Source organism: Oryzias latipes, chromosome 8 (genome assembly GCF_053564925.1).
Source record: "Oryzias latipes strain Hd-rR chromosome 8, Olatipes_Hd-rR_3.1".
Taxonomy (NCBI): domain Eukaryota; kingdom Metazoa; phylum Chordata; class Actinopteri; order Beloniformes; family Adrianichthyidae; genus Oryzias; species Oryzias latipes.
In genome coordinates, this window is record NC_136244.1 from 5,720,314 (window position 1) to 5,745,476 (window position 25,163).

Sequence of the window (25,163 nt, forward strand, 5' to 3'; positions counted from 1 at the left end):
CAGGCTGCCCAAAGCAGGAAGGCCAGGAGGCTAAAGCCTGGTAAGATACGTATGGCCACCTCATAGAGAAAAACTACCAGCAATCAAAGTGAGGATTTATTCAGAACAGTGTTGCTTGTGCTTTTAGTGATTTTCCAGTTACATTTTTAAGCTGATTAGTTCAAAAAAACAAACCCTAAAGGGAAACTTACAGTCCTGACCTGAGCTCATTGTTAACCTTTGTATCATATTTTCTTTATTTACCTACAGGGAATCTTAGAAAAAACACAGGAGGCTCATGGTGCTTCACAGTAAACACTATCTTCATTGTGTTGGGAACCTATGCTAGAGATATGAGGGTGTAAAAAAGGGAAATTAGACCTTTTTCTTTTACTTTATTTAAAGCTAAGACATAGACAGAATCAAAATGAGACATTTTTAATGAATTATGTTTGCTATAAGTTAGTTTTAGATATGAACTGTTTGAACATCAATTAATTATGGCTTAAAAAAGAACCTAAGACAGACCGGCAACCAGTCCAGGATTAACTCCGCTATGCCGCCATGATTAAATATGAAGGAAAAATCCATTCATTTTTTGAGGCTGGTTGATAATATTTGTGTTGTTGCTCAATAATTTTTTTTTCCAACCTTCACCGTCATCAGAGCCAATCAGAATGTTTCTGATTCATCAAACCACCAATCAGAAATGATCTGGTCTAAAATTAACACAAGGAATGCACGTTTGTTTGAAATGTTTGATACTTAATTTCTGAAAATCAACATCAATCTGAAAACTTTTGCAACTGCATAGAGAAATCTAAAAAAAATGTAGGTTACCATGAAAAGCAGAAAAAAAGCTTTAGTGGAATATTAGACACATTCTCAATTCTCTTTTTAGATTCTTTTGCAGTTTTATTCAAAAGTATTCAAGTAAACACCATATTATAAAAACATGTCCATCTGTAATATTTTGTATACAAAAACTTCCCTTTGTTTTCTATTTATGAGTAGTACTTTGTGTACTGGGTACTCTAGGGTGACTAATGGAAGTATTTCAGTAAAAGTCTTGTTTTGTACTTAAGAAAGATGTGCTGATGTGATACTGATAATAATATATTTGTTTCAGTTATTATACTTTATTGTCAGCTTGTTTTAAATCTTATATTGTTTCGATCCTTTTCTGTGAATGTGAGGCGGCTGACAGCAAAATAGACGTCGCTGTTATTATAATGGCACAATGACTGTAAAAACGAGCCATAGTCAACATGTGGGAAATTGCCCTGCTGGGCTTCAGATTTTGTCTCACTTTGAGGTTTTTTAATTGATATAAGTCACCGCGCTTTAACTGTGCTATCTCTGTTAAAGACCCATTGACCCAAAGCGGAAGTCAAGTCTCAAACCCTTTTGTATTTATAACTTGATTGTTGCTAAAACACATGGCAGCATCTAAAAACAGTTTAATATTTGAGGTCACACTGATGCCTTGGTCACATGCACCCATACGGGTCAACCCCTACCCAATTGCTGCAGGTTTTTGGGTTGTCTGGAATGGTGGGGGGTTGTAGACAGGTGCAACCCCATCTTTAGGGTAGCACAGGTGTCTCTTGCCCCCTTGAGGCTTCTATGGACACCACGAGAAATGTCATGAAATGAAATGTACCATGGCTGTGTGTGTGGTAAGTCCAGCGTGAAGTATATGTAACCATATTGTAAGTCAAACGCATTTGTGATTTACGTGTGTTGATGTTGTACACAGGGCCGGCCCTGGTCTTCTGGGGGCCCTAAGCGAAATTTAATTTGTGGGCCCTCTAACTGGTCAGCAGCACCAAAAAAACGCAACTGTTGTTGTAATATAAATGAGATCTGTCTATTAATACATTTTTGAATTATTTTTGCTGCCGAAGAATTGAATACAGTATATTAGCTGCATGTTGGATGCACATTAAGTGGTGCCAAACAAATTTTAAATGCAAAGAAAAAAAGGAATGACAAATGTATATATAAATAGATATATATTTTTAATGTAACATTAGGTCCTCAACAAATGACATTCACAAAACTCCAAATTATTAAAAACAGCAACTTAATAGAAAATCAAATAACGATAAAACAATCCAACATAAAGAACACAACAGCTCAATGAGGGGATTTTGGAAAGTCAGAGTCTTTATCAGTCTGAAAAGGACCTCTCTGCACCAAATCCATTCTTACTGGATCAGAGACTGTGGTTGGTCATTCATCTGGACCAACTGGATTCGAGGTACCGGTAGGTGGAATTTTGGATCCAGTCTGCTCCTCTTCCATACACGCCTCTCTTGGAGCCTCTGGAACATAAGATACAGAACTTCAATAAAAGCAAACAGTGAAAAGTAAAACAGTCAAATGTTTCCCTTTCAACAGTAGAAGTGGTGACAGCAGTTTCTTCTGCAGCTAAAAAACAAGAATTATTATTATACAATTATCAATGATAAAGTTAATAAAATATCTATAGCAGAATACTAATAATAGTTTAGTGGCTCATTTAAAATCTGTGTACAGGTTTTTCACAATTTCATGATCTTTTTATATATTAATAAGAGATTTATTGGTTGTGTATTTGCATGAGATCATATTTATTAATTTAATTATGAACAGTTTGGGCACCATACTTTTGAGCTGCTGTTTATGAAAAAGGGGTTATGCAGACACTGATTTTTTTAATTACTTTACATGCTTTTAAAATTACCTGAGATGACATCTTCAGTGAAGTCAGGATCATCTTGGGATGTGGACGCTGCACAACCTCCAATATTTTTGATACTTTTTGAGAGCAGAAGAAGAAACTGAATCAGAATTAGTTTCGAGTTTTCCATTGGAAATTACGACAAACGGGGTCGTTAATATATGTGTGGAAACTTCACCTCGGATCAATTAGTATCTTACGTAAAAATTGCGCAGCTGCACAGAAAGACTGGATAATGTAAAAAATACGGCCCCAACATCTTCCAAACTTACCTTTTGATTGGTGTTGAAGTTCTTCGTCTTTTTCTGTGGCATGAAGTTCTCTTGTTGTCGCTTTGATCAGCGTGACAAAATGTGCTTGTTTTTTTTCTTTTCCCCAACTTTATTGATACAAACTCCTCTCGTACATGCACACTGTGCCAGGCTCAGATGCAAATATGTTGACCAATCGTTGCTAAGAGTGGTGTAACGTCATTATTTGGGTTGCCAGATTGGTTCAGGTGTGCTGACAGGGGGGATCATCAAAGTGCAGGCAACTTTCTTTTGCACAACATTCAGAGCGCACGTTGGTACGGAGGTTCTATGAAATGGGTTGCCAGATTTGGGTCTTTTTTATATTATTTTTGTCGCCACTTCGGGGCCCTGGTGGTGACGGGGGCCCTACGCGGCTGCGTAATTCGCGTATAGGGAGGGCCGGCCATGGTTGTACAGTGCCCTTACGCCACACTGTAGTCGTTAGTAGGGTGCGCATACTATGGTACAATGGAGCATCACAACTGTCTTCTGCACATGATAACTCTGAAATCTCCAGTTTCTGCCCATCGTCCAAAAAACATCATTCAGATGTTAATTGCAGATTTCTTTTTTTTTTTTTAACTTGTCCTGTCCAACAGCTAGGCAAACAGATGAGAGCTGAGGGCATCTTGTGTTGGACATATTTTATTTTAACAAGAGGGGTTATTCATCTTCAGACAAACCAAAGGTATGTCTGAATAAACCCCTTTTGTAATTGAGGCCAAACTTTATTAATTTCAATCATGTTTGAAAATCTTTGGTGTTGGACCGGACGGAAAAGGAAAGAGGGGAAGAAGAGAGAGGGGAAGAAGAGAGAGGGGGGGGTAGGAGGGTGATAATAGGAGGGGAAGGGGGGTAAGACCATGAAGCAGCATAGAGCAGACAGGTTTACTGGTTGTTTATCATTACGGTACGGTTCAAATGTAGTACAAAAAGGGCGGGGCCTGTTCACACACACTCAAATATTATCAACACACCTGCTAGCTGCAAGAATGTCCACATGTCAACATGTACACAAAACAGATAGTGTTCACGAACGCATACCTATGCCTTTAAACCAACTAGTGTGAAATCTTTCATTCATTCAATCATGCAAACTATTAGTGCAAAGGTGAGCTAACACCTGTGCTCAAGTGAGTGTTTATGTTCTTCTAAAATGGATGGTGGAATGTGAAAAGAAGGAGGAGGAGCGCCCAGCCACCCCCACACCCAGACCCCTGCCGCAGCAGCAGCGGCAGCCGGAAATCCCCCAACGCCATACGGGAACAGGCAGGGAACAACCGCCCCCCGGGCGACCAAGACCGCCACCCAGGCCAGGGCCAGCAGGACCGCTGCGAGGCCCCCAGAGCCAGAGAGCAGGGAGGCGCGGAGGGAAAGAGAGCGCCGCCCCAGCCCAGCCAGGAAAGCAGCCCCCCCGCCGCGCCGGAAGAGCCCAACGCAGGGCCCCACCGGAGAAGGACGCCCACAGCCCCAGACGAGCACCCCACCACCACCCAGGAGTTCCGGGCATCCCCCCGCCCCTACTCCAGGTACGAGCCAGGACCCCCCAAGGGAGACCCGCTCCGCACTCCAGGCAGCCACCCACCCGGCCCACGGTTGGTCCAGGTAGGAACAAGGCAGGGGCCCGCCGCCCCCGCCCAGGAGGGGGGAACCCCGGGGAAAAAAACGGCGGCCCACAAGGGGTGTTATAAATATGGCCCGACCAGGCTCGGCCATGTTGGAAGTTTGGCGGGGCCCAGCGCCCAGGGGCAAGGACCAGGACCCACCCCCCAGGGACACGAACACCCCCGGCTCAGGTGTAATATGAACCCCCCCACCGTGCGGAGAGAGCACCGCCGGGCCCAGGGAGCCGGCACCCAGGGGACACAGCCGCCATCGCCAAGGGGCCCGCATTCCCCACCAGGAAAGGGGTAGGGGACAGATGGACCCAGGTCCCACCTTCATTGTAAAATGTGTGTGCGTGTATGAGTGTTTGAGAGGGTGTTTGTGTGCATGTGTGTGTGTTTATGTTTGAATGTATATATTGAAGGGGGAGGGGTGTGTGTGCTAAGGGGGGTGCAGTTAAAATTGGCGAGTAGGGCACTAAGGGGACATCTCCTGATTACTCACAGTGATGTCCCCTCACCCTCCACACCAAGGGGCCCTAAATGTCTAAGGTGCGGTTAAAATTGGCGGGTAGGGTGCCAGGAGGACATCTGCTGCTTGCTTGCAGTGATGTCCAAGCACCCCCCTACCAAGGACCCTACATGTCTAAGGTGCAAATAAAACCGAAAGAGGGGGGGCCCACTCCATACGGCAACCATAGGAGGGGGGCCACTCCCAAGTAGCCCCCCCCCCCCCCCAAGGCTCATCGCAGGCTAGACCCCCCACCCCCTCACCCTAATATGAGGTTATATGAGGAAGGGGGTAAGTTGGGGACAGCTGGTAGACTGTCCCCCGGTGGTCAAACAGCCGTCCCCCAGCCCACCCCCAGCAAAGGGGCCAGGGCCACCCAGCCCAGGGGCCCCACCCCCGGAGGCGCCGACACCCCAGGCCCGGCACCACCCACCCCACACAGAGAGAGAGGAGCCAGAAAGCGTCGCCCCCCCCCCCCCCGGAGCAAGCCCAGGCCCCCACCCCCAGACGCCGGCCCTAGAGGAGCTCTGGTCAGGCCTCGACGGGACCGAGGAGGCCAACCGGCCGAGGCAACCACTGATTGCCTCAGCGGAGACCCCGACCCGTTAGCCCCCCCGACCCGTACCAATAATGGGCCCCCCCTCCCCCCCAGAACGCCCCCCCACAGGACAGGGCCGACAAGCCCCCCACAAGACCCCACCCCAGACCCCGCAGCCGAAGCGGGTGACACCCAGAGCGACCGGGGGCCCCGAGAGGGTTGTCCCGTCCCGTCCCAGAGCCAGGGAAGGGCCGATCCCAGCCCCGGGTGCAGATGGGCAGCCCATCCGGCGCCGCTGGGCCCCCCCCCCCCCGAGCAGGGCCCCCCGCCAACCCCCCCCAGCACAGGCAAGGGACCACCCCCCCAGGCCAAGCCAGACCACCAGATTGCAGATTTCTAATGGCCCCCTCTAGTCGGTTCAGAGTGGGTTTGGGGGTCCGTCAGTGACCCTGACAGACAGGTGACCCTGACATGAACCTGTCCTTCTGTATCTACACTGGAAGACAGCCATGATACGGATTCCAGACGCTCCTACAACCCCAGTTAGGAAGAAGCAGATAGAGAGGATGGATGGAAACTTCCACTGCAATTGACTAGGTTGAAAAGATCTGCATTGCTGGTCAGACATGTATTAGTACCTCTAAGTTTGTGACATTTTAGATGAGTTTAGATATTGGAAAGAAAAACAGAAATAAATAAGGAAAATGATCAAAAAACTACAAAACCTGAAATAAAAAGCTACAGGGAAAAGGAATTTGTTTTCATTTGTTTCCAATTTTCTTCCTTCAAACTGTTTTGTTAATAACTTAAATTAACAGTAAAAATGCTCCTTTTCATCTGCATGTTTTATCTTCATCTTGATGGTTTGGTGCATCTGTCTCAAGTGAGATAAGGTTTGAAGAAAGAAAGCAACTGCTAAAAGAAAAAGCACGACAAATGTTTAGAAACTAAATTGAAGATAAAGAAGATGAAGTGAATGTGGCGGTGAAACTGTACCCAAAAAAAGAAATTGGGGGAGGGGGGTCATGTTGTTGGCTTCATGTCAGTCATCTGAATGTGTCAAAGGAATGAAGAACTCCAGAGGTCACAACATTTTCAGACTTGACTATCTCTGGTCGGTCTTTGAGGTTGGAGCTGAAAGTTGCGTTTGGCAGCAAACAGGAAAAGTGTCAGAAATGATCAGCAGGAGGAAACAAATGACTTGAAGGAAACTAAAGCAGAGATTTCTTTAAAGATGAGAAGAAACAGAAATAAGAAACACAGAGATTGGAAAACCACAGGGAGTATTGAGTGATCCTTCTGAAAATTTGACACATGCATCGCTTTTGTCTATCTGAAGCCAGTGAATATGTTGGTGTTTGTGAACGCAATACTGCTGATCTGAACTTTCATTTTAGATTATAATCATTTGAGTATACAATGTGCTTCTTGGTGGAACAAGACTTTAGCGGAGTTTATTGACTGTATGTGAGAATTGGACCAAGTCACTGTAATGTCACGCACTGGCTTCAACCAAAATATGTTAATTCAGTCACCATTTTTTCACGATATAGTTGGAACCGTTGAGTTTGAGTTGTTGATATATATTACTGGATTGGCCTTTGCCAATTTGCTGCTATGAACAGTGACATGTATGCGCAGGCACCATTCCTATGGATTGTGTCAGAGGCGGTCGTGACTAGTTCGACGCCCTGGGCGAAACATTGGACGGCACCCTCACATCCACCTTGTGAAAAGTGTTGCATAACTCATTTCCAATCAGCACTTCCAGGGGGGAGGCGGGGTGATGACGTCAGAGAACTTTTTGAAAAATTAAATGTCAAATACCATTTTTATTTTAATGAAGTGACAGAATAAGTAGGTTTAAAGAAGAAAAAGAAAAAGCGGTTTGACGGATTGCGTTTCTTTTTTTAATTATGAGTCAACAAATGCAGCTTTGTTTTGAAAATGAAAAAGCATTTCTGGTATTGACTTTTATTTTTAATTATGCTACAGTAAAACTTCCATGAGTTCTGCACCCCAGTGAAAAATGTAATTTTCTTTACAAGGAAATGGGCGGTTTTACTCTAGAAAAACTCCGGGAGAGGGGGGGGGGGGGGTGTCCTGGCAATGTTTTCCTTTTAATTTTTTTATTTTTTTTTTTTGGCACTTCTGCCTATGAGATTGCGCCCTGCGCCCACATTGCCCAAAGGTAAAACCGCCACTGCAATGAGTTGAGTCGACAGAACCCTGCTCATCCAGTTTAGGACAGGCAGGCATCAGCCACAAAAATCAGGCTAGCTCCCTCATTTCTCAACAATTCATAGCACAAATTAAAGTTTGAAAAACTATTGATCTTGTTGAATATTTAAATATTTACTATGTCTAAAGAAAAATCTGTGAATACTGCAAGAACTCCTAGTCTTTGCATTTCTGTCAAATTAACAGCTTTTAAATATCTGTGATTTTTTCTATGTAACGGAGCTTGTAAATGCTTGTCTCCCAAACCCCGAAAGGAGAGGGATTGTGGAATCTCAATCACATGATTGGCTGATAAACTTGAAAAAGTTAAGTCAGAAAGCGCTTTTCCTATTAAAAACATCTCCAAATACTCTAAAAAAAAAAAAAAACTCCCTCTTCCACACAAACTATAAAATTAGGTAAGCAACACCTTGTAAAAATCTACCATAATAAAAATAAATAACTGGAAACGACAACTTTCATTGCCTTTTTTTATTTTTGTATCACAAACATGACAAATATCTCTCAATTACGTTAAAAAATTACATTTAAGCAGACGTTTTCATAGTCCTCTGAAAATAATTTGCTTGGTGTTCGGTTTGCGTTGGTTGTGTTTTTGCAGCAGGTATCTGCGCAGATGTGCAGTAAGATGTTCGTCATAAGTGACGCTTTGCTGACAGCAAGATAGCAGTTACTGAATCTGATGATCGCTGGAGATCTTTGAGGTTTACTAGAGTGAGGGCCTCTGCAAATTGTTGAGATGGAGCAGTAGACATCCTCTACATGTCTCACAAAACACTTCTTTGGAAGATTTCTTTACGGTCCAACCTATAAAAATAAAATAAACACTGACATTTATAAGACAAACTATGGCAAAACTTCATAAAATGCTAGACAAATAAGCATTGAAAACATTTTTTTTTGCTCCAATGATTGCACACTTGTCAAAGACAACCCATACGTTTATGAAAATATTGCATCTTGTGGGGTTTTCATAGTAGGCTTGGGTGATAATGAATCTGTAGAACATTTGAGAGTGAAGGATATTGTTATAAATTACATTTTTATGTGATTTGTCAATAACAAACATTAGTAAATTTGTCTCACTTCAGTCAAAGGAAACAAATAAATTAGCAAATTTTCCAAGGCAAGGCAAGGCAAGTTTATTTGTATAGCACAATTCGTACACAAAGTAATTCAAGGTGCTTCACAAAACAGAAAAATGCATTAAAATCGCAATACATCATAGAAATAATCTACGTAAAAATTACTTTAAAAGAAAAGAAAATTTTTGAAAATTGATTTAAAAATAAAGGAAGGAAATGTAAGAAAAGTGCAGATAGGGCCTTTCAGTCATATACAATATAAATGTATTAAGTCTAGATTTGAACATGAACACAGAAGAGGCCTGTCTTACGACTTCAGGGAGGCTGTTCCAGATTTTAGCTGCAGAATATTGAAACGCTGATTCCCCTTGATTAGTTCTGACTCTGGGCATCAACAGGAGGCCGGCCCCTGAGGTCCTCAGAGTACGAGATGGTTCATATGGCACTAACATGTCAGAGATGCACTTTGGTGCGTGGCCATGGAGAGACTTGTACACAAGCAGAGCTGCTTTGAAGTCTATTCTTTGAGGTACAGGGAGCCAGTGCAGAGACCTGAGCACAGGACTAATGTGATCATACCTCCTGGTTCTGGTCAGGACTCAAGCAGCAGCATTCTGGATGTACTGAAGCTGTTTTACAGCTCGCTTGGAGAGGCCGGTGAGCAGGCCGTTACAGTAGTCTAACCTACTGGAGACAAATGCATGAATAAGTATCTCCAGGTCTGGCTTTGACACTATGTTTTTGATTTTGGGAATGTTTTTCAGATGGTAAAATGCCGCTGATGTTACTGACTTGATATGGCTGTTAAAGTTCAGGTCAGAGTCCATGATTACCCCTAGATTTCTGACTTGATTTGAGGGTTTATGAGACAGAGAATGAAGGTAGCTGCTGACACTTTCTCTTTGTTTCTGTGGGCCAAAAATAATAACTTCGGTCTTGTTTGAGTTCAGCTGGAGAAAGTTGTTCTGCATTCCAATAACTAGTCCACTAACTGCTGTTTTATAAGTTTTATACTGGTGTACAAATTCCCAGCAAAGTGGTTTTACTTAGTTATTAGAATGTAGTAGCCTGGCTACAAATGTTTATAATACACAGTCAACTACAAAGCCTTAGGTAAAAGTAATGAATTTTATTCCTGCACCACAACCCCAACATGTATTGAAAAGAGCAAGTTTGTCTAATTTTGAGGTAAAAACATTACATTAAAAATCAAACATTAAAATATACATTGATGAACCAACCTGACAGGCTAGCACCCTCTTTAGCCCCCACTTCATGCTTCTCAGCCTGATTTCTCCCTATTATGTGATGACTAACCTGTGAAAGTTGATTTTTATCTCAATCGGATTATTTGCTTGTCATAATTTTTTGCAGTTTATTGCAAAACACTGCGTCCCCTTTTGTGATTTTTTGCGTTCCTGTTTGGACCTCGTCATTACTTCACTAGACAAGACGGGCAAGACTCAATGCATAGAAATGGCGTGTGTGTCACATCCTATGTCACATCACGGCCAATCCAGTAGTATTTATCGATGGTCTGAGTCCATCTTTGTCAAAATGTCGATGGCAACTACTCTCACCAATCAGGCATGAACTTTTTGGGAGGCAACACCCCTACCAGAATCTGTTAACCAGACATTTGAAACGTTCGATGTGAGACCACATACTATTATTGAGGCATCTGATCGGTCAGTTTATGACTTAAATAACTTCAACTACAGAAAGTTATCATGAAAATAAATTAAGATTAACAAGAACATAAAAAATAAAAGGTATCAGAGCAAGAATGGTTGTTCTGACAGACAGAATGGCTGAGTAAAGCTGTTTATTTCTCTATTACAGTCTATGGGATTTTGGCCTCACATACAGTCAATGGGGAAAACTGACTGCTAAAGTTAATCAAAACAGAGAATTTGAAAATACTTCTTCCCGTTGCTTCACAGTTTGGAAAGTAAGAAACCATTAAGAACCAAAGGATAAACACTGTTCCTCCGATTTCTGTTTTCCTTGGATCATCTGTGTGCTGGAAGTGTTTGGGATTTTATAGCTAACATGTCTTTGCTTTTTAAAGTATCCATGTGCAGCATTTTTCCCACACACACAAAAATAAAAGTCATCGTGCCTACGCTGTGTGCTTGTCGGGGCCTGCACGGCTTTTGTCACTCTTACTCACCAAGATTACGCTGCCAGAAAGACGGATGGATGCACCTACTGGTTTTTGTGCTCCTGTTCAAACAGTAGGGAATATCATTAATGTGTGTTTGTATTTGTGCACCTATGTGAGCATGTACGCTTCTGAAAACGAACATGGATCTAGTCGCATGTGGTTCGTCACTAAAAACCTCTGTTTCCGACAGCATTTTTTCATCTGCTCCTGATTCACAGCAATTTAAAAAAAAGACAAACTCAGAAATGCAATTTAAAGCCTAATCTTCTTCATAAAAGTGCCGTAAGAACACGTTAAAGACACCAAAACCCACAATTTTCATCGCTGTGGGTCTTTAAGGTCCATGGAGGAGGCTGACGTGGATTCCTCCTTTCTTCGGGAAGCAGGACAGGAAGCTGCAGTCGGTGTGTCAGCATACTGTCCGTGCTTCTCACAGATCATCTCACATCCTGTCATTTACTGGCAGATGGTGCTCAGGATACTTGGTGTAAAAGTTCACATTATTTAAAGAGTTATGCTGAAAAGTTCGGGCGAGTCAGGAACTTGACGGTCATAAAGATGCCAAGCAGCGACTCCGCCTCAGAGGGTAGCTCCACCTGAAGAGTGAGTTTACGGCGAAGCCACATCCAGGTGAAATCAGCTTAACACATAGAACCCTGTAATCTATCATCCTGCACCTCCTACGCACTCCCAGAGACAAAAGCTTCCTTCCAATGAAAAATACACCCCCAAGACATCGACTGTTGAAAAAAAAACGAACCAACAGAGCGTGCACATTTCCAACAAACACCAGCCTCTCCGGGATTCCCACCGGTGTCACATCGGTTGAGCTGTTGCTGTCCAGGGATGGCAGGGAGGTCAGGGGGCTGGGAGACATATGGAGGCTAAAAAGACACCCACCGAGTGGGCTGCTGACGGGAAGGAATGCACCAGTCAGGGCCGAGCTCGTCCGATGAGAACGGATCCTGACATGGGTTGCCGTGGCAGCTGAAGGTGACAGGAAACTTTGTTGCATCATTTTTCCTGCAGTAAATGACTGAAATTCTTCACTTTTTGTGTCTCCATGCATAAGTGCACATATTTGTGCGTTTGTTTGATGATGAGGGGCCCCAGTCTGAGGTGCCCTCAGAGTGGCAGTTTGACCTCTAAATATACATCCAAACCCCTTGGGGGTCTGACCCCCAAGTTGTCCAGGGACCAGTTGGTCCTCTTTACTTGTCAGGTCAGCGGGGTCAGTGCATGTAATTGAAACACTTGCTTCAGATGTCAGACAACAATTTATTGTGGTTCTTTCAAGTCCCAACAACCACGCTGACAAATGTCTGTATTCAGAGAAGGCCGCTAAAAATAAAAAAAAAGGACCTCACAGCTATGAGGAGGCGTGTGAACGTCTCCAGAGCTGATTTAGGAGATTTCATGCACATCTTATTCCTCATTTCGCGCAGCTGTTTGGACAAATTGTGCCCTGAGCGTAAATGGAGAAGCTCAGGCGTGCCAGGTTTCAGTCAAAGCAAACCATCTCATGCTTCTCCGGCGTTACCAGAACCAGGTGGTCCGCTGACCTCTGGGTTTGTTGACAGTTGGAAATCCTCATGAGAGGTAGTTCTGGCTGCACATGAGTTGGTGAGCTACTTTATATTTCCAGTGTTGCGTCACCTGACTCAAAGTACAGATATTTATGATTATATTTACTCCACAAATACATCTTTACTGCACTTAAGATGTGAGAATATTTCCTATGAATATTTTTTTAATTCATTATATATATTTATTTCACATCTCTGAACTGTAAACAGTAAATAGCTGTTTATTCATGGAAAATTGAATATAAAAGCAAAAAAAAGCACAAAAAATTGATAATTTAATCATAAAAACCATTTCCGAAATCCTAAAATATCTGTATCACAGTATAACAATCTCATATTATGCTGCAAAATATATTCGGAAGAATCATAGTACAAACACTCAAAACTAGTACCGGTACTTAAGTAGAGTATTTACTTACTTAAGTAAATGTATACTGAAGTGTAATTCTGTGTTTCTGTGTTTTCTTTCAGCTTTTGTTTCTTGTTTGTCTGAATTTTTGCACCGACAACCTCTTTTTCTTCTTCTTTATGTCCGACACACTATGACATTTTCTCACAGGAGTGACGGCCAAAGTGAATACTTTGGAAGTTTGGCATTGCCAAGACAAGTTGCGGGAGGGATAAAGCAGGAAGTTTGAAAAAAGTTGCCAGACTTATTAAGGGCAGTTGTGTGTGAGCGAACCAGACTGCAGGAGAAACACAGCCAACATCCTTGACTTTTACTCGCAAAATCAGAGATAATCAGTCACCCCGGCTAGTCCCCTGCCTCCTGACCGTCGGTCAGTGTGGTACAGGCTGTGCTTTAAAACACAACATCTGCATTCCTTCCATCCTCAGACCTCCTCTTTCAGCAGCGGAGGACAAACAGCTTTGCAGAGAGGAAAAAACTCACTGCTGCCACAATGAAACAACGTTGGAGATTTTATGTATGGTGTTCTGTCCAAACTTGGCCTAACGCTGTGGCCCTGTGAGTCAGTGAATAAAAATGCTCCCCAGAGAGGGCAAACGCTGCCATGAGGGACAAAAGTTCATTGGTTTTCAGTCTTTTCCCCATCTTGATAGCATCAGGACGAAATTGCACCTCATGTGAGTGATGTGAAATCGCTCACAGGACCCTAAAAGGGTCCATGTCAAAGTAGTTGTTGATTTCACGTTTTCTTTAGAACTGGTGCAAAATGGAAAAAAAAAAGTTACTGCTGAAATCAAGAAAGCAGTGCTGGAGTACGAGCGCCCTCTACTGGAAGGTCATATTATTGCGTGGAGCGTAAAGTTAACTTGCTTTGCCTGGAAAAATTCTTAAAATGATATTGCCGATTGAAGCGAAAGCAAAGGACTTGACAATAATTTGAGATGTTTGTGAAAGTCACAAGGTTTTAGAAATGTTGCACAATCCAACAAATTAACTTTTTGTACAGAAACTAACTGGGTGGAAAGTCAAGACGAGAACAAGGCAAGTTCTGCACAATCAAATAATCAAAATTATGTTGTTTTTTTTAACCTTTCTTTATTTGGGCTTTCTTTGTTTTCACAATTCTTCTTTCTTACTGCACCTTTCAGCAAAAGTTTGACCCCTGCCTCTTAAAAACTCACCGTGGACAATACATTTAGGGAAGATACCCCCCCCCCCCCCCGCCCCCCACAGAAAAAAAGACATCACAATCGAGGAAACTCTTACAAAATCTCGTATGGGGCTCTTAAAAATATTTCAAAATCGAGTATGGAAACCAAAACGGGGAGGTTACGTCGACAAACAACCAAAGTTTTGTTGACCTTTGACCTAAGGAGGAAGCTGCTGAAGTAATTTTTATTGTTGTGAATTTGCCTTTCACAAATTCAAACTCTTCCCAGGGATTTTCCTCTAGCTTTTCCTAACTCCTTTTGAGTTTTAACAATTTGGAAGCTACTTAGGAAAAAATGTTGGAACAATACGTTTGTATATCTTTGAATGGCATTAGCGTGGCTGGCTCCCAAAAGTGCTGTTTCCTTGTTGCTCACACTTTTCCTACTGGAACATTGTGAAAATGTAATACATGATTCATTGGCTCAAGCTGAACAAATAAATATGACAAAGCTCTTTTGCCCAGGAATCCAAAAATAAACGTTTGCAGTTTCTTCTAAAAGCAGCTGCAGGCTGACAGAGGCAGAAGGGGGGAGTGAGGGGCATTTAGCACCTGTGGACCACACAATGCCACCTGTGGCTTTAATTTCTTTATTTTCAGGAGGTTTTTTTAAGAATTTAAATCTAATATCTCATAACTTACTTTTGCTGTTACAATCTCGGTTTTATGAAGCAAACGGGATATCTGGGCAATCAGCTAGTAAGCTAGGCTAAAAAGTAAATGTGTTGTTCAGTAAGGATCAAACTTTATTGTTCTAAAGAAAACATGTAGGCCCAAAATTAAATGTGTGTGAATGAATTGCACCTTTTTTTAAATTCACTTTTCAAAAAACAAAATAATGAATGAGAAAAAGGTAAGAAATAGACTCTAATATTGTGCCAACAATGCCACGCTTCATTTTATGACAGAATAAATCAAATCCAAATAACAAAATTAAAGTAATGCAAGTAAAAAATAATGTTCACCTTTTGGCGCATCCCTTAAACGCGCAATCCCCTTTTCCACCACAAGATGTCGCCACATCGCAGGATTGCAATGTACCGTGATTGACAGCCTGTCAGATTGAGCCACCGTTCCTCCTCAAAGTCCTCCAAACATCACCATGGTGACCGTGCAGAGGGGAAACACTGGGATGAGAAGGCAAAAGGAGAGCTGCGCATAAATTCATCTGTCGAGACTGTTTGCCATCACATAAATATCGTGTTAATGAGCTGTTCAGCTCGTGAAATTTACACATGCATCTAAATGCTGCAGTATGTTTCACACGTGGGCTTGGCGTAACGAGTGGCCTCTCTGCTTCGCACAGTTATGATTTGTGACACCTTAAATTACGCGTTACAGTAACGCTGCCAACATTCTGAGGCAATCAAGATGAGAAAATGGGGTGTTGTGAGAAAAACAACTTCAACTTTTCCACAGAAAATTCCCCGACGTTTATTGCATTTTTGACCTTTACTTTTACTTTTCTTTTTTTTGAGAAGTTAGGTTTTTGTCTGTGATCAATAAAAGGAGCTCTTAACAGCTTCCATGTCTCTGAAGCGTGCGGCTTTCATTTATCCATTGTGATCCAGAGAGATCTCCCAGACCACCGGAGTTCCTGCCAAATGATGTTATGATTCCAAGTCCTTGGTGGCTGCTGGTTTTAGATGTGCAATTCAGAAAAAAATACATCATCACAAAGGCTGTTTTTGTAAGATAGCCCACTTTATTGTTTAAATGTGCGCAGAAGAGTCTTTTCTGACAAAGAAGCTTTGTTGATCATGAACGTTTCCACATTTTTGCTCATTTCAAAAAGAAGAAAAGAGACCCCCCCTCCTCCCATTAGGTTTTTTGTGCTTTTAGAGGTCATAAAATAGTTTCAGAAATGAAAGAGTCGAATATGGATCATCCCCCCGAGACAGGTCAGTGGGTGTTGTCCATCATCTGTGCGTAAAAACGCATCCAGGTGCTGCGTAAAAACGGATCCAGGAGCTGTAAGCGCGCAACACCTCTGTCTTCTTTTCAGTGATCCTGCTCTCTGGCTTATTGGAACCACACAACGCAACACGCGCGGGCCTGTTTCCAATCTGATGCCGTGCGTGGTGAATTTGGGAAATCATCTGCAGCCTTGCGCTGGTACCGCACAGCCCACCCAGCCCGGACCCAGACCTCCTCTGCCCCGCGGGACATCAACACTATTAGAGGCAGGAAATGTGGGAATCCCCAACAAAGAGCTCCATCATTAAACACAAACAACTGCAGGCCCTCTAACAATCCGGAGAGCGCTCTCATCTCAACGCTGCTCTTTCATGTATAATCGGGAGAAAATCTGAATTTACATCGCAGACATCAGATGCGCACTTATTGAGGAAGAAAATCTGTCGGGGTTTGGGATGAAACGCAGAGAAAAGAATGGACGAATCCCGAAGATCAAATCATATTTTTGATCATTCTCTGGCGCGCAGGCATTCAGACTCCGTTTGTTCAGTGAAGCCCTCGTGTGGGCAACAAATTATTATTTTCACAGCAGGCCCAAATCAGCCATTAGACTTTCAGCTGCTGCCTGAAAACGAGAATGTGCGCGTGAATGCTGCTGCTGATTTGGAAAAGGATTACGGCGTAAATCCCAGCCTTAAATTAGAAAAGTGTTCGAGGATTATTTTCTCACTTGTTATTTTATCAGTATTTCCGTGAAACAATATTTTTGTTAAACTTCCTGCAAAAATGTTTATAGGAATGTTATGAAATTAATGAAAAGAAGTCAGTGAGTTGTTGTTGTGTGTGTGTGTGTGTGTTTTGGCTGGAACTAATAACAAAAGCCAAAGGAAGTTTTGGAAAATGTTGTAAAATTTTCTGCCATTTAAGAATGTTTTCGTTGAAATTTCAGTTTTTTTCAACAGTGCCCAAATGGTGCGGGTGCACCGGCTGCATGGCTGGCACGGGACGCACTTTCATTGGTCGGGATCCTCTCCCTCGTGACATCACATCCACCAGACTCACAGGAAAACGAGAGTGATCGCAGATGATGCTGGACATATCCGAGGGCGCGCGCACTTTTCCGCTCTACGCGCAGCCGCTCGCACGTCTCTCGTTTGCGCTCGGATCGCACCTCTGCGCGGCTGCGCTGCCGTCCCGTATTCAGAAACGGGACTTGGCGCGGGTTTGCGCGTTTTTTTCCTCGGACGGTCATGGCCGGCGTGTGAAGTTTGTTTTCAAAGAGGAGCTGTCACTCACCCACCTGTTGCCAGGTGATCTACTCTTCCCATTCAGACTATGACATTAGATTTGGAGGATAACATCATGGAGGATACTGTTATCGACGTGGTTGGAGAAGGAGTCAAAGACAGCGGGGAGGAGCAGCTCCTGCCCCTGGATGAGTCTCGGACTGAGCAGGAGCGCAGCACGGGGACCTCCATCGGCCCTTCTTGCAATCCTCCCGCAAAGGGCAAAGGACCCACGTCCGTAAAACCCCCATACTCTTACATCGCTCTGATAACCATGGCGATTCTTCAGAGCCCAAAGAAGCGTCTCACTCTCAGTGAGATCTGCGACTTCATCAGCCAACGCTTCGTTTATTACAGGGAAAAATTCCCAGCATGGCAGAACTCGATCCGCCACAACCTCTCGCTTAATGACTGCTTCGTGAAGATGCCCAGAGAGCCTGGAAACCCCGGAAAGGGCAATTACTGGACTCTCGATCCCAACTCCTCCGACATGTTCGAGAACGGGAGTTTCCTGCGACGGAGGAAGCGCTTCAAGCGGCAACACTTTCGCTTCAATCCACTCAAGGAGCAGCACCTGGAGCCCAGCGCGCTGCACGGCTTTACGCACGGCGCGTGCGGGCTGGGAGGCATGACTCTGCAGTTTCCCTGCCTGGAGCTTCACCCCTTCCTCCATCACCACGCGCCAGCGCCGTGTGGCTCCGTCACCATTCCACCTGTCAACAGCATCCTGCCGGCTTTATCCAGCTTTTTCTCCCGCGGTGCCCTCACCGCCAAGGCTTTCCTCCAGTCCCAGCCGACCATCAACTCTTTCTCCACGGCTCAGTGCGTGGCGTACACCCCTCCCTTGACCTCCAGCTCTGCCTACGTGTCTCCCGCACTCTTACACCCCGCAGTGTCCCCGCATTTCCTTGGTTTACAGCAGGAATACCAGAAACTACAGACTCATCGAGGCAACGCAGACCTGCCCAAACTCCTCAGCTCTCACAACGAGCAAGCGCATTAAAGCAAACTTTATGCTCCACTTTTCTCAGGTAACAGAGACTTTTAAATAAAAGCAGCATTTTTACAGCTTTCCCAGACAAATGGTAGTTTCACACATACGTAGAGGTTAAAAATTCCGTCCGGAATTTTGAACTTTTTAACCTATTTAAAAAACGACTTTCCTGTTGTTTTTCTGGAAAAGAAAATAAAGATAAATATTTAAAGCCTGCGTAAAATCTGTGTGAAAATATTCAACTTTTTACAGTTTTTCTGAACGAGACCACAATTTTAGGATTTCTATTATATGAAAAAATACTTTTGTAATGTTTTCCACAGTTTTGAAACAAAGAGGGTGAAAAAAGAATCCGTGCTCCTGGCATGCGCAAAGGAAACTTTAGAGGTTAAACACATTTTAAAGGGGAGAAATCAACAAATAAAAACTCTGAAACGACGTTAAAATGCCTGAAATGTTTGCAATTTGCAGTAATTGTGTCTAAAAAATGACAAGCCCCTGCGTGGAAATAAACCTTTAAAGGCCCAAACTTAGCACGGAAGCCCCGCGCGCGTCTGTTAAAGAACGGGGAACTGATAAAAAAAACAACCAAAAAAGCCTCCAAATAACAAAGTTTATATAATAGTATAAAAAAATAAGAACTGTTTTATCAATAAAAAATTATCACAAATAAACCTAAGTTTTGCTTTGTTTTTCTTTTTCCTCTTTTTTTTAAAAAACAATTTTTAGTTCAAATTTAAAATGCAATTTTTTTAGTGAATAAAAAAGGCTTTTTTGAGAAGGAAAAAAAGGCAATTATTATTTTACAATTAATCCTAAATGTCAAAGAAAAAAAATCTTATTTTATTTTAACGAGTTGCATGTTTCTAATCCAGATGTTTTCCAAACTAAACTATGGCTATCTTGATTCATACGTTTTGGCTTCATTTGAAGTATAAAACACTGATCTAGTGCAGGAAATAAAAGAAATACTCACATAATCATTTTTAAAACTGTTCCAATTTTAAACCTATAACTATCTTTTCTCTCAACAGCCTTTGTAATATAGGCTTCAGAGCATGACAGCGTTTAGTTCTTGTGTTGGGATGGATCAGTGTTATGAAGTTTCTGATAGACTTTGAACTGCAGCAAATGAAGAGGTTGCTTTCTGGTTTCAGGCTGGTAAACAAAAAAAGGTTTTCTGAAAAAAGAAAACTTCACAAACTCGCATTGTTGTTTTTCTTTCTTAATTTATTTAAATATTTTGTGACTGCTGTGGAGTTTTCTCTCTTCTCTCACAACCAAATGTCTAATGTTTGTCTTACTCTTCTCTGCAGTTTGGTAAAACTGGTCAACTAGCAGATCCACGTGTGTCATCACAGCTTTTCTTGTTTTTTCAAACCCATCAGAAGCTCTTAGTTTGACTTCTGCTTTCGTATAAAATAAAATAAAATCTAAATCCAAGCTGAAAAAAAACTCATTTAAAATGAAGTCTATGTAAACCAAAAGTCTTTTGTTATTTTTGCAGCCAAATTGTGGAACTCCAAAGAAAGAAAAGTGATTTAAATGTTTATGAGCTTTTCCTTCAGCAGAGGAGCAGAGAGGAGAAATGATGAAGCAGACAAACACTGTTGCAGAAGGTGATTGGCAGCTGGGGAGGGAAGTGTGCTTTTCTTGGGGGGAGAGGGAGCCTGTGCACCTGATAAAATAAGCAAGTTAGGGACCCCTGGCCTATTATTATTGTGTATGTGTGTGGCTGCACATCAGTTTCCATCCTAAGCATTTGCCAGTAAGCTGGCTGCTCCATCCTTATACTTTCCATCTTCCTCTGCGCCTCAAGAAATGTAACACGGCTTGGTCTTTCCAAAAATTCCCAACAAAAAGTTTTCCTGCAGATCGTTAGCTCTTCTGCTCAGCTTGTCAAATTAATCTGAATCTTTAAGACGTTGCAACAAAAAACTTCAGTTCCACATCCGAAATGTTTCTTTTTTTTGGCATATAAAGGCGATTCACAGATGAAACGAACATGAATTAATGTGCTTCCTCACTGTGCTGTGTTGCCCTACAGCTGGATTCTGCAGTCAGTGCTTTTATTTAAGGTCTTCTATGCCTCCACTCTCCAATTTTTTTTTTATTTGCTTGTTTTGTTGTATTTTGAGGACCCCCTTGAAAACGAGATGACACATCTCAAGGGGCTTATCCTCTAAACAAATAAATTGAAATTGAAATTGAAATTTGCAAACACCAAGCCAAACAGGCCTAACTGCTTTGACTCCTTTTTCCTCCAGAGTGCAGGGAGAGAGGTGCATGCTGGGAAGCAAATTCGGAAGTGCAGCAAAGCATGCTACGAGACTGTTTTGCTTAATGTAATATGAATTTTCCTTCCGTTTTTCTACAGTTTTCAGGAGGATTGTAGAGTATGGACTGCATGTAGAGGAGCTCATTGATGAAAACAATTCATCTCAATATTATTGTCCCTGAAAAGTGATGCCTGCAAAATTGTAACTCTTAGATTATCTGTTATTAGCCTAAAAAAAGAAAAGAAAATCACAACCTGAAAGCTGCTTTTGTTCCTATAGTAAATCCGAAAAGAATCTGCTGCTTTGCAGGAATGCAGTCAGGAGGAAATGCGTTGTTTTACTTATTAGTAAATCTCACACCTCTCATTGAGCATGATGGCAGCTGAGGTCTGCTATCCTCTCACTTTAATGGCCGACTTCCACTCGTTTTGGTCCTTCGCATTCGTCTTTCCTGGCAAATCAGCCCATACCCCGCTTCAAGGAGTTATTCAATTATAAATCTTCCACCCTTGTTTCTCTGAATCCGCCCGCCGTGCGCTCCTCCACTCGCCAGTCTGTGTGTCGCCCTGCCAAGTCCAGTAAAACACACCGCTGTGCTGGTAGACCCTTCTCCAGTCTCGTGCCCAATAATTTATTGTGCTCAGGGTGGTGAAGTAGAGTGTTTTTGGAAAAGGGACCCCTTCTCAAGCCTCAGTGCCAACAGATGACAGTGACATATAGCAGGAAAGCCACCCAGAGAGAAAATGATCTCACACCTCAGCCATGCACGTGCTGGCTGGGAGCAAAAGAGAGGAGATTTACATCTGCGGGTAAGAGGGGACAATAAAATCAAGATTAGGTGCAACGATTGGGAAAAGTAAAAGCTGAACAAACCGCTGCTGCATCAGTCCAGAAGAAACTGCTCAGGAATGGGCCCAAAAATGCAGGAAACAGGTTCATGGGCGAAATTTCAAATATGACAAAACTGGAGAAGCAATAAGGGTGACAGATGACCTCACCATGATTTGATTTGCTTTGAAATGGTTTATTTCAAGCAATTAAATAAGAATAATACACAAAAACATTACAATCATCAGTTATACATTCATACAATGATGTATCAAACTTAGGATACATAAAATTAAATATTCCTTGAAAGGGAATGGAAGGAAGCGAACTTAAATAATCCCACCCCTGTTGTACCGTAACCATGACAAACTGAAAACCATGAATTGCATGAGCTGAAGGTAATCAGCAGATATAGCTGAGTAATTACAACTTAAACCAGATGTGCAAGGGCTGGGGGGGGCTAAAACAACCAAACCTACACCCAACCAAAAATTACCAATTTGTGCAGAACTCCTCAGGAGCAGCGAGGGAGTCTGAAGGAGGGCCACAGATAAAAGTACAATACTGCCAGAGGATGAAAATGAGCAGCCCCAGTAATCTTTGGAGGCAAGAAAAATGAGGCGGAGCAGTTAGTTATCTTTTTGGGAACAGGTGACAAGAGTGTCAGCCCCAGCAACCCCTCACTGCCTCTCAAGGACAGGTGGTGTAACGATAAGGGGCCCTGAGTCTCAGAAAATGGAAACGTGAAGAGGGTTGGCCAAATCTCTCTGAGGAACAGGTAAGCAGGGGAATGGCTTGGCATGGTCCAGCGTGGTTTGACTTGGTAGGTGGAAAAACCTTTCTCTGGCATGATGTGGCACTTCACCTGGAAAACATCTCTTGCTGGGTCTAACGTGGTTGGGTCATTCTGTCAGGAATGATGGCACTGGAGCAAAAATGCAGAGGTTTGAGTTTGTGTCAGGAACCTAAAACATTGATGAATAATCTGGGAAAAGATGTTGCTAAACGTAAACATGGCAAAACTATGACCAACAAGGGAAACAAAAAGGGTGAAAACAGTTGACTCAACGATGACAAACCGACAACCACAAATTTAAATAAATTGAGGGGAATAAACACGAACAGAAACAGCTGAATAAGCAAAACAAAAGTGAAAACTTAGCAAAAGAACACCAATCCTCACAGAAGCAAACCAAACATAAATGTATACGTTTTTGTTTGGCTGCCTTGGGAAACATGACGATATTTCCAAATGCGTTTACTTCTGAAATGTTTCTTCTTTCCCTGACACCATCATTCACGTGCCAGGCAAAACTAATAGTCAAATCAAGATTTTTCCAATTCAGTTAAACTCCCTTTAAATGTAAAAATGGCATCTCTCAGTATTTTTGGAGTTTTCAGGTCATGTAAGTCATGTTTGATGTTCAAGTTATGTTTAGGATATTAGTTTTCTGTTTCCGCTCCTCCAGTGCTGTGAACACATCAGCTTTGAGTTGGTGATCGACCATTTTTTTTTCTGTTAGTGTTTTTGAAAGCTTGGTTTTCTGTTTCTCTGCTGGGGTTGAGCCTCTTCTCTTCCCCTTTCAGCAAATCAGGTGTTCAGTTTGTCACATTTCAGTTCCCGTTTTGCTATCCTATAAATACAATTCTAAGAAAGTGTTTACAATCTTTGATTTAAATAATTTTCTTGCTTCTGACTGAAGGCCAATTTTTCACTTTTGTTAAATTGCTGTTTAAAGTTGTAAATGATAATTAATGGTATATGTTATTTTTTTAAATTACTCAAAACTCCTTGAGTCCTTCAAATTTGTAGTTTGAAATTTTATTTAAAGGCAGATCAAATCAGTGGAAATGTGTTGCTTTTACTGAATCTCTAGAAGTGTTATGTGGAAACATTCTGTCAGGAGTGGAGTGGAAAACTGAAGACATTAAATTCTGGAGTTGGTGGATCCAGTCCATGCCACAGGTTTCACAGAGAATTAGAATAAAAGGAATCATCACAGAAGTTAGTTAAAAGAACCTTAATGAAGCAAACACATCCTTCCTGGAATCACACAAAACTAGAGAAAGTTGAAAAGAAAATGCTTGACAAACAGAGAAGCACGGTGGAGGTTCTATTATGGTATGGAGAAGATTTGCTCCATCTGATATTGGAAACATTTAGGTTAGTGATTGTTGCGACAAAGATGGGAGTCCTGACCTAAATCCTGATACACTACTCATCATAGTAAAACCGCAAATAAAAGTACTTTTTGTGTTTGTTTGTGGTTTGGTAAAAGTTAGAAAGTTTGTAGCTCCCAAGCTGTTCAGAGATATTTGTGTTAATGTGGTGAAAGTGTTCTCATTTGGGAGTGTGCAGCTGCCCCCCTCATGCCCTCGCCGTTCCTGTGAAGCCTGGCATTGCAACAACAACCGCCCCCTCTCGAGGATTTTTTAAGCACCTGGTGGCTGAGTGGCGGCGTGTGTGGTACGCGCTGCAGGTACAATCTCTGCCATCAAAAGCAGTGCTCTGCTTTTACGAGGGCTGCCATCAAAGGCGGCGAGTATGTGATGTCATCCGCGGCAGCCCCTAAACCATTTACTGCTCCAAATGAGAGCCATTAAGCATGCAAACAAAGACTTAAAGCTCCACGCCGCTTCATCCCAACGAGAGCAGGAAACACAATTAGCTTCAGGGCCAAAATATGTCAGAGAGAGGTCAAACTGAAACCACGCAGACTCTGGTTACAGTCGAGAAGACATGGCCGGCATGGCGGCGGTGCATAATGAGAGTCAGTAACCCCACCGCGCTGGCTTGCCCGCTCCGTCTCATCTCTGAGGAAGACAAACTAATCTGCCTCACCCAGAAAAGAAGAACACACATAAAATCCAACCAGGTCGTTTGTGAAAACTCCCAGCATGCACGTTCTCTCCTCACCATTGGCCTTTCTCCCCTCCATGATGTCTGCCGTGGCGTATTACAATTTGGAAATGAGTTTTAAGGGGGAGCAGAGAAGCGTGCCAGGATGGAAAAAACATGGAGAGGCTAAAGGGAAGCAGATTAAGTGGGCATGCCAAACCTCACGCTTTGTAAGAAACAAGACCCATTTATACATCAGTGCTCTGATTTACAGACCAACCGCATAGCAAGGGGGAGGGGGAGGGGGGGGTCTCAAATCCCACTCTCTTCCAAGCGGAGAATGTAAGTTCCAGGCGGTGAATTGTCACCTCATTGGAAGCTTTTTCCACCCCGTGTCACCAGACTGCGAGGCAGTGCAGGACTGTCAGTCCCACGGCTGCAGGTCTGTGTGCACCAGGAGCTGCAAAGCCAATCCACAGTCCTGCAAACATCCTGTAACAGCAACACAAAGCCACTAATTCCAGCCTTTGTGTCTGCTAATGGATGTTATGCCCCTCTATGTAGATGAGATATGATGGGATTGATTGCTCTGAAGATCACTCGGGCTGCTTTCTAGCACCGCCCTGCCACCCAAACTGTAGGCCGGCGAGCCGCTCAGCCCATGTTGCCTCT

The 25,163-nt window shown here is 42.8% G+C and overlaps 1 protein-coding gene and 2 long non-coding RNA genes across 3 annotated transcripts; 1 reads left to right on the top strand and 2 right to left on the bottom strand.

Annotated features, from left to right (window-relative positions):
• Positions 1-1,981: 1,981 nt before the first annotated feature.
• Positions 1,982-3,408, bottom strand: LOC111947713 (uncharacterized). Its single transcript, XR_002873607.2, has 3 exons — positions 2,977-3,408; positions 2,708-2,781; positions 1,982-2,306 (listed from the first exon to the last, which is right to left on the bottom strand). It is a non-coding gene; the product is annotated as an uncharacterized LOC111947713 (long non-coding RNA).
• Positions 3,409-6,004: 2,596 nt separating this feature from the next.
• LOC144994126 (uncharacterized) lies at positions 6,005-16,814 on the bottom strand. Its single transcript, XR_013657546.1, has 3 exons — positions 16,667-16,814; positions 15,314-15,475; positions 6,005-8,698 (listed from the first exon to the last, which is right to left on the bottom strand). It is a non-coding gene; the product is annotated as an uncharacterized LOC144994126 (long non-coding RNA).
• Positions 16,815-17,600: 786 nt separating this feature from the next.
• Positions 17,601-18,554, top strand: foxd7 (forkhead box D7). The gene has a single exon (NM_001160454.1). The coding sequence runs from the start codon at positions 17,601-17,603 to the stop codon at positions 18,552-18,554; it is 954 nt and encodes a 317-aa protein (NP_001153926.1).
• Positions 18,555-25,163: the final 6,609 nt, after the last annotated feature.

What these genes read in the sequence shown, in the direction of transcription:
- foxd7 (NM_001160454.1), top strand. Translation starts at nt 17,601, where the DNA reads ATGACATTAGATTTGGAGGATAACATCATGGAGGATACTGTTATCGAC.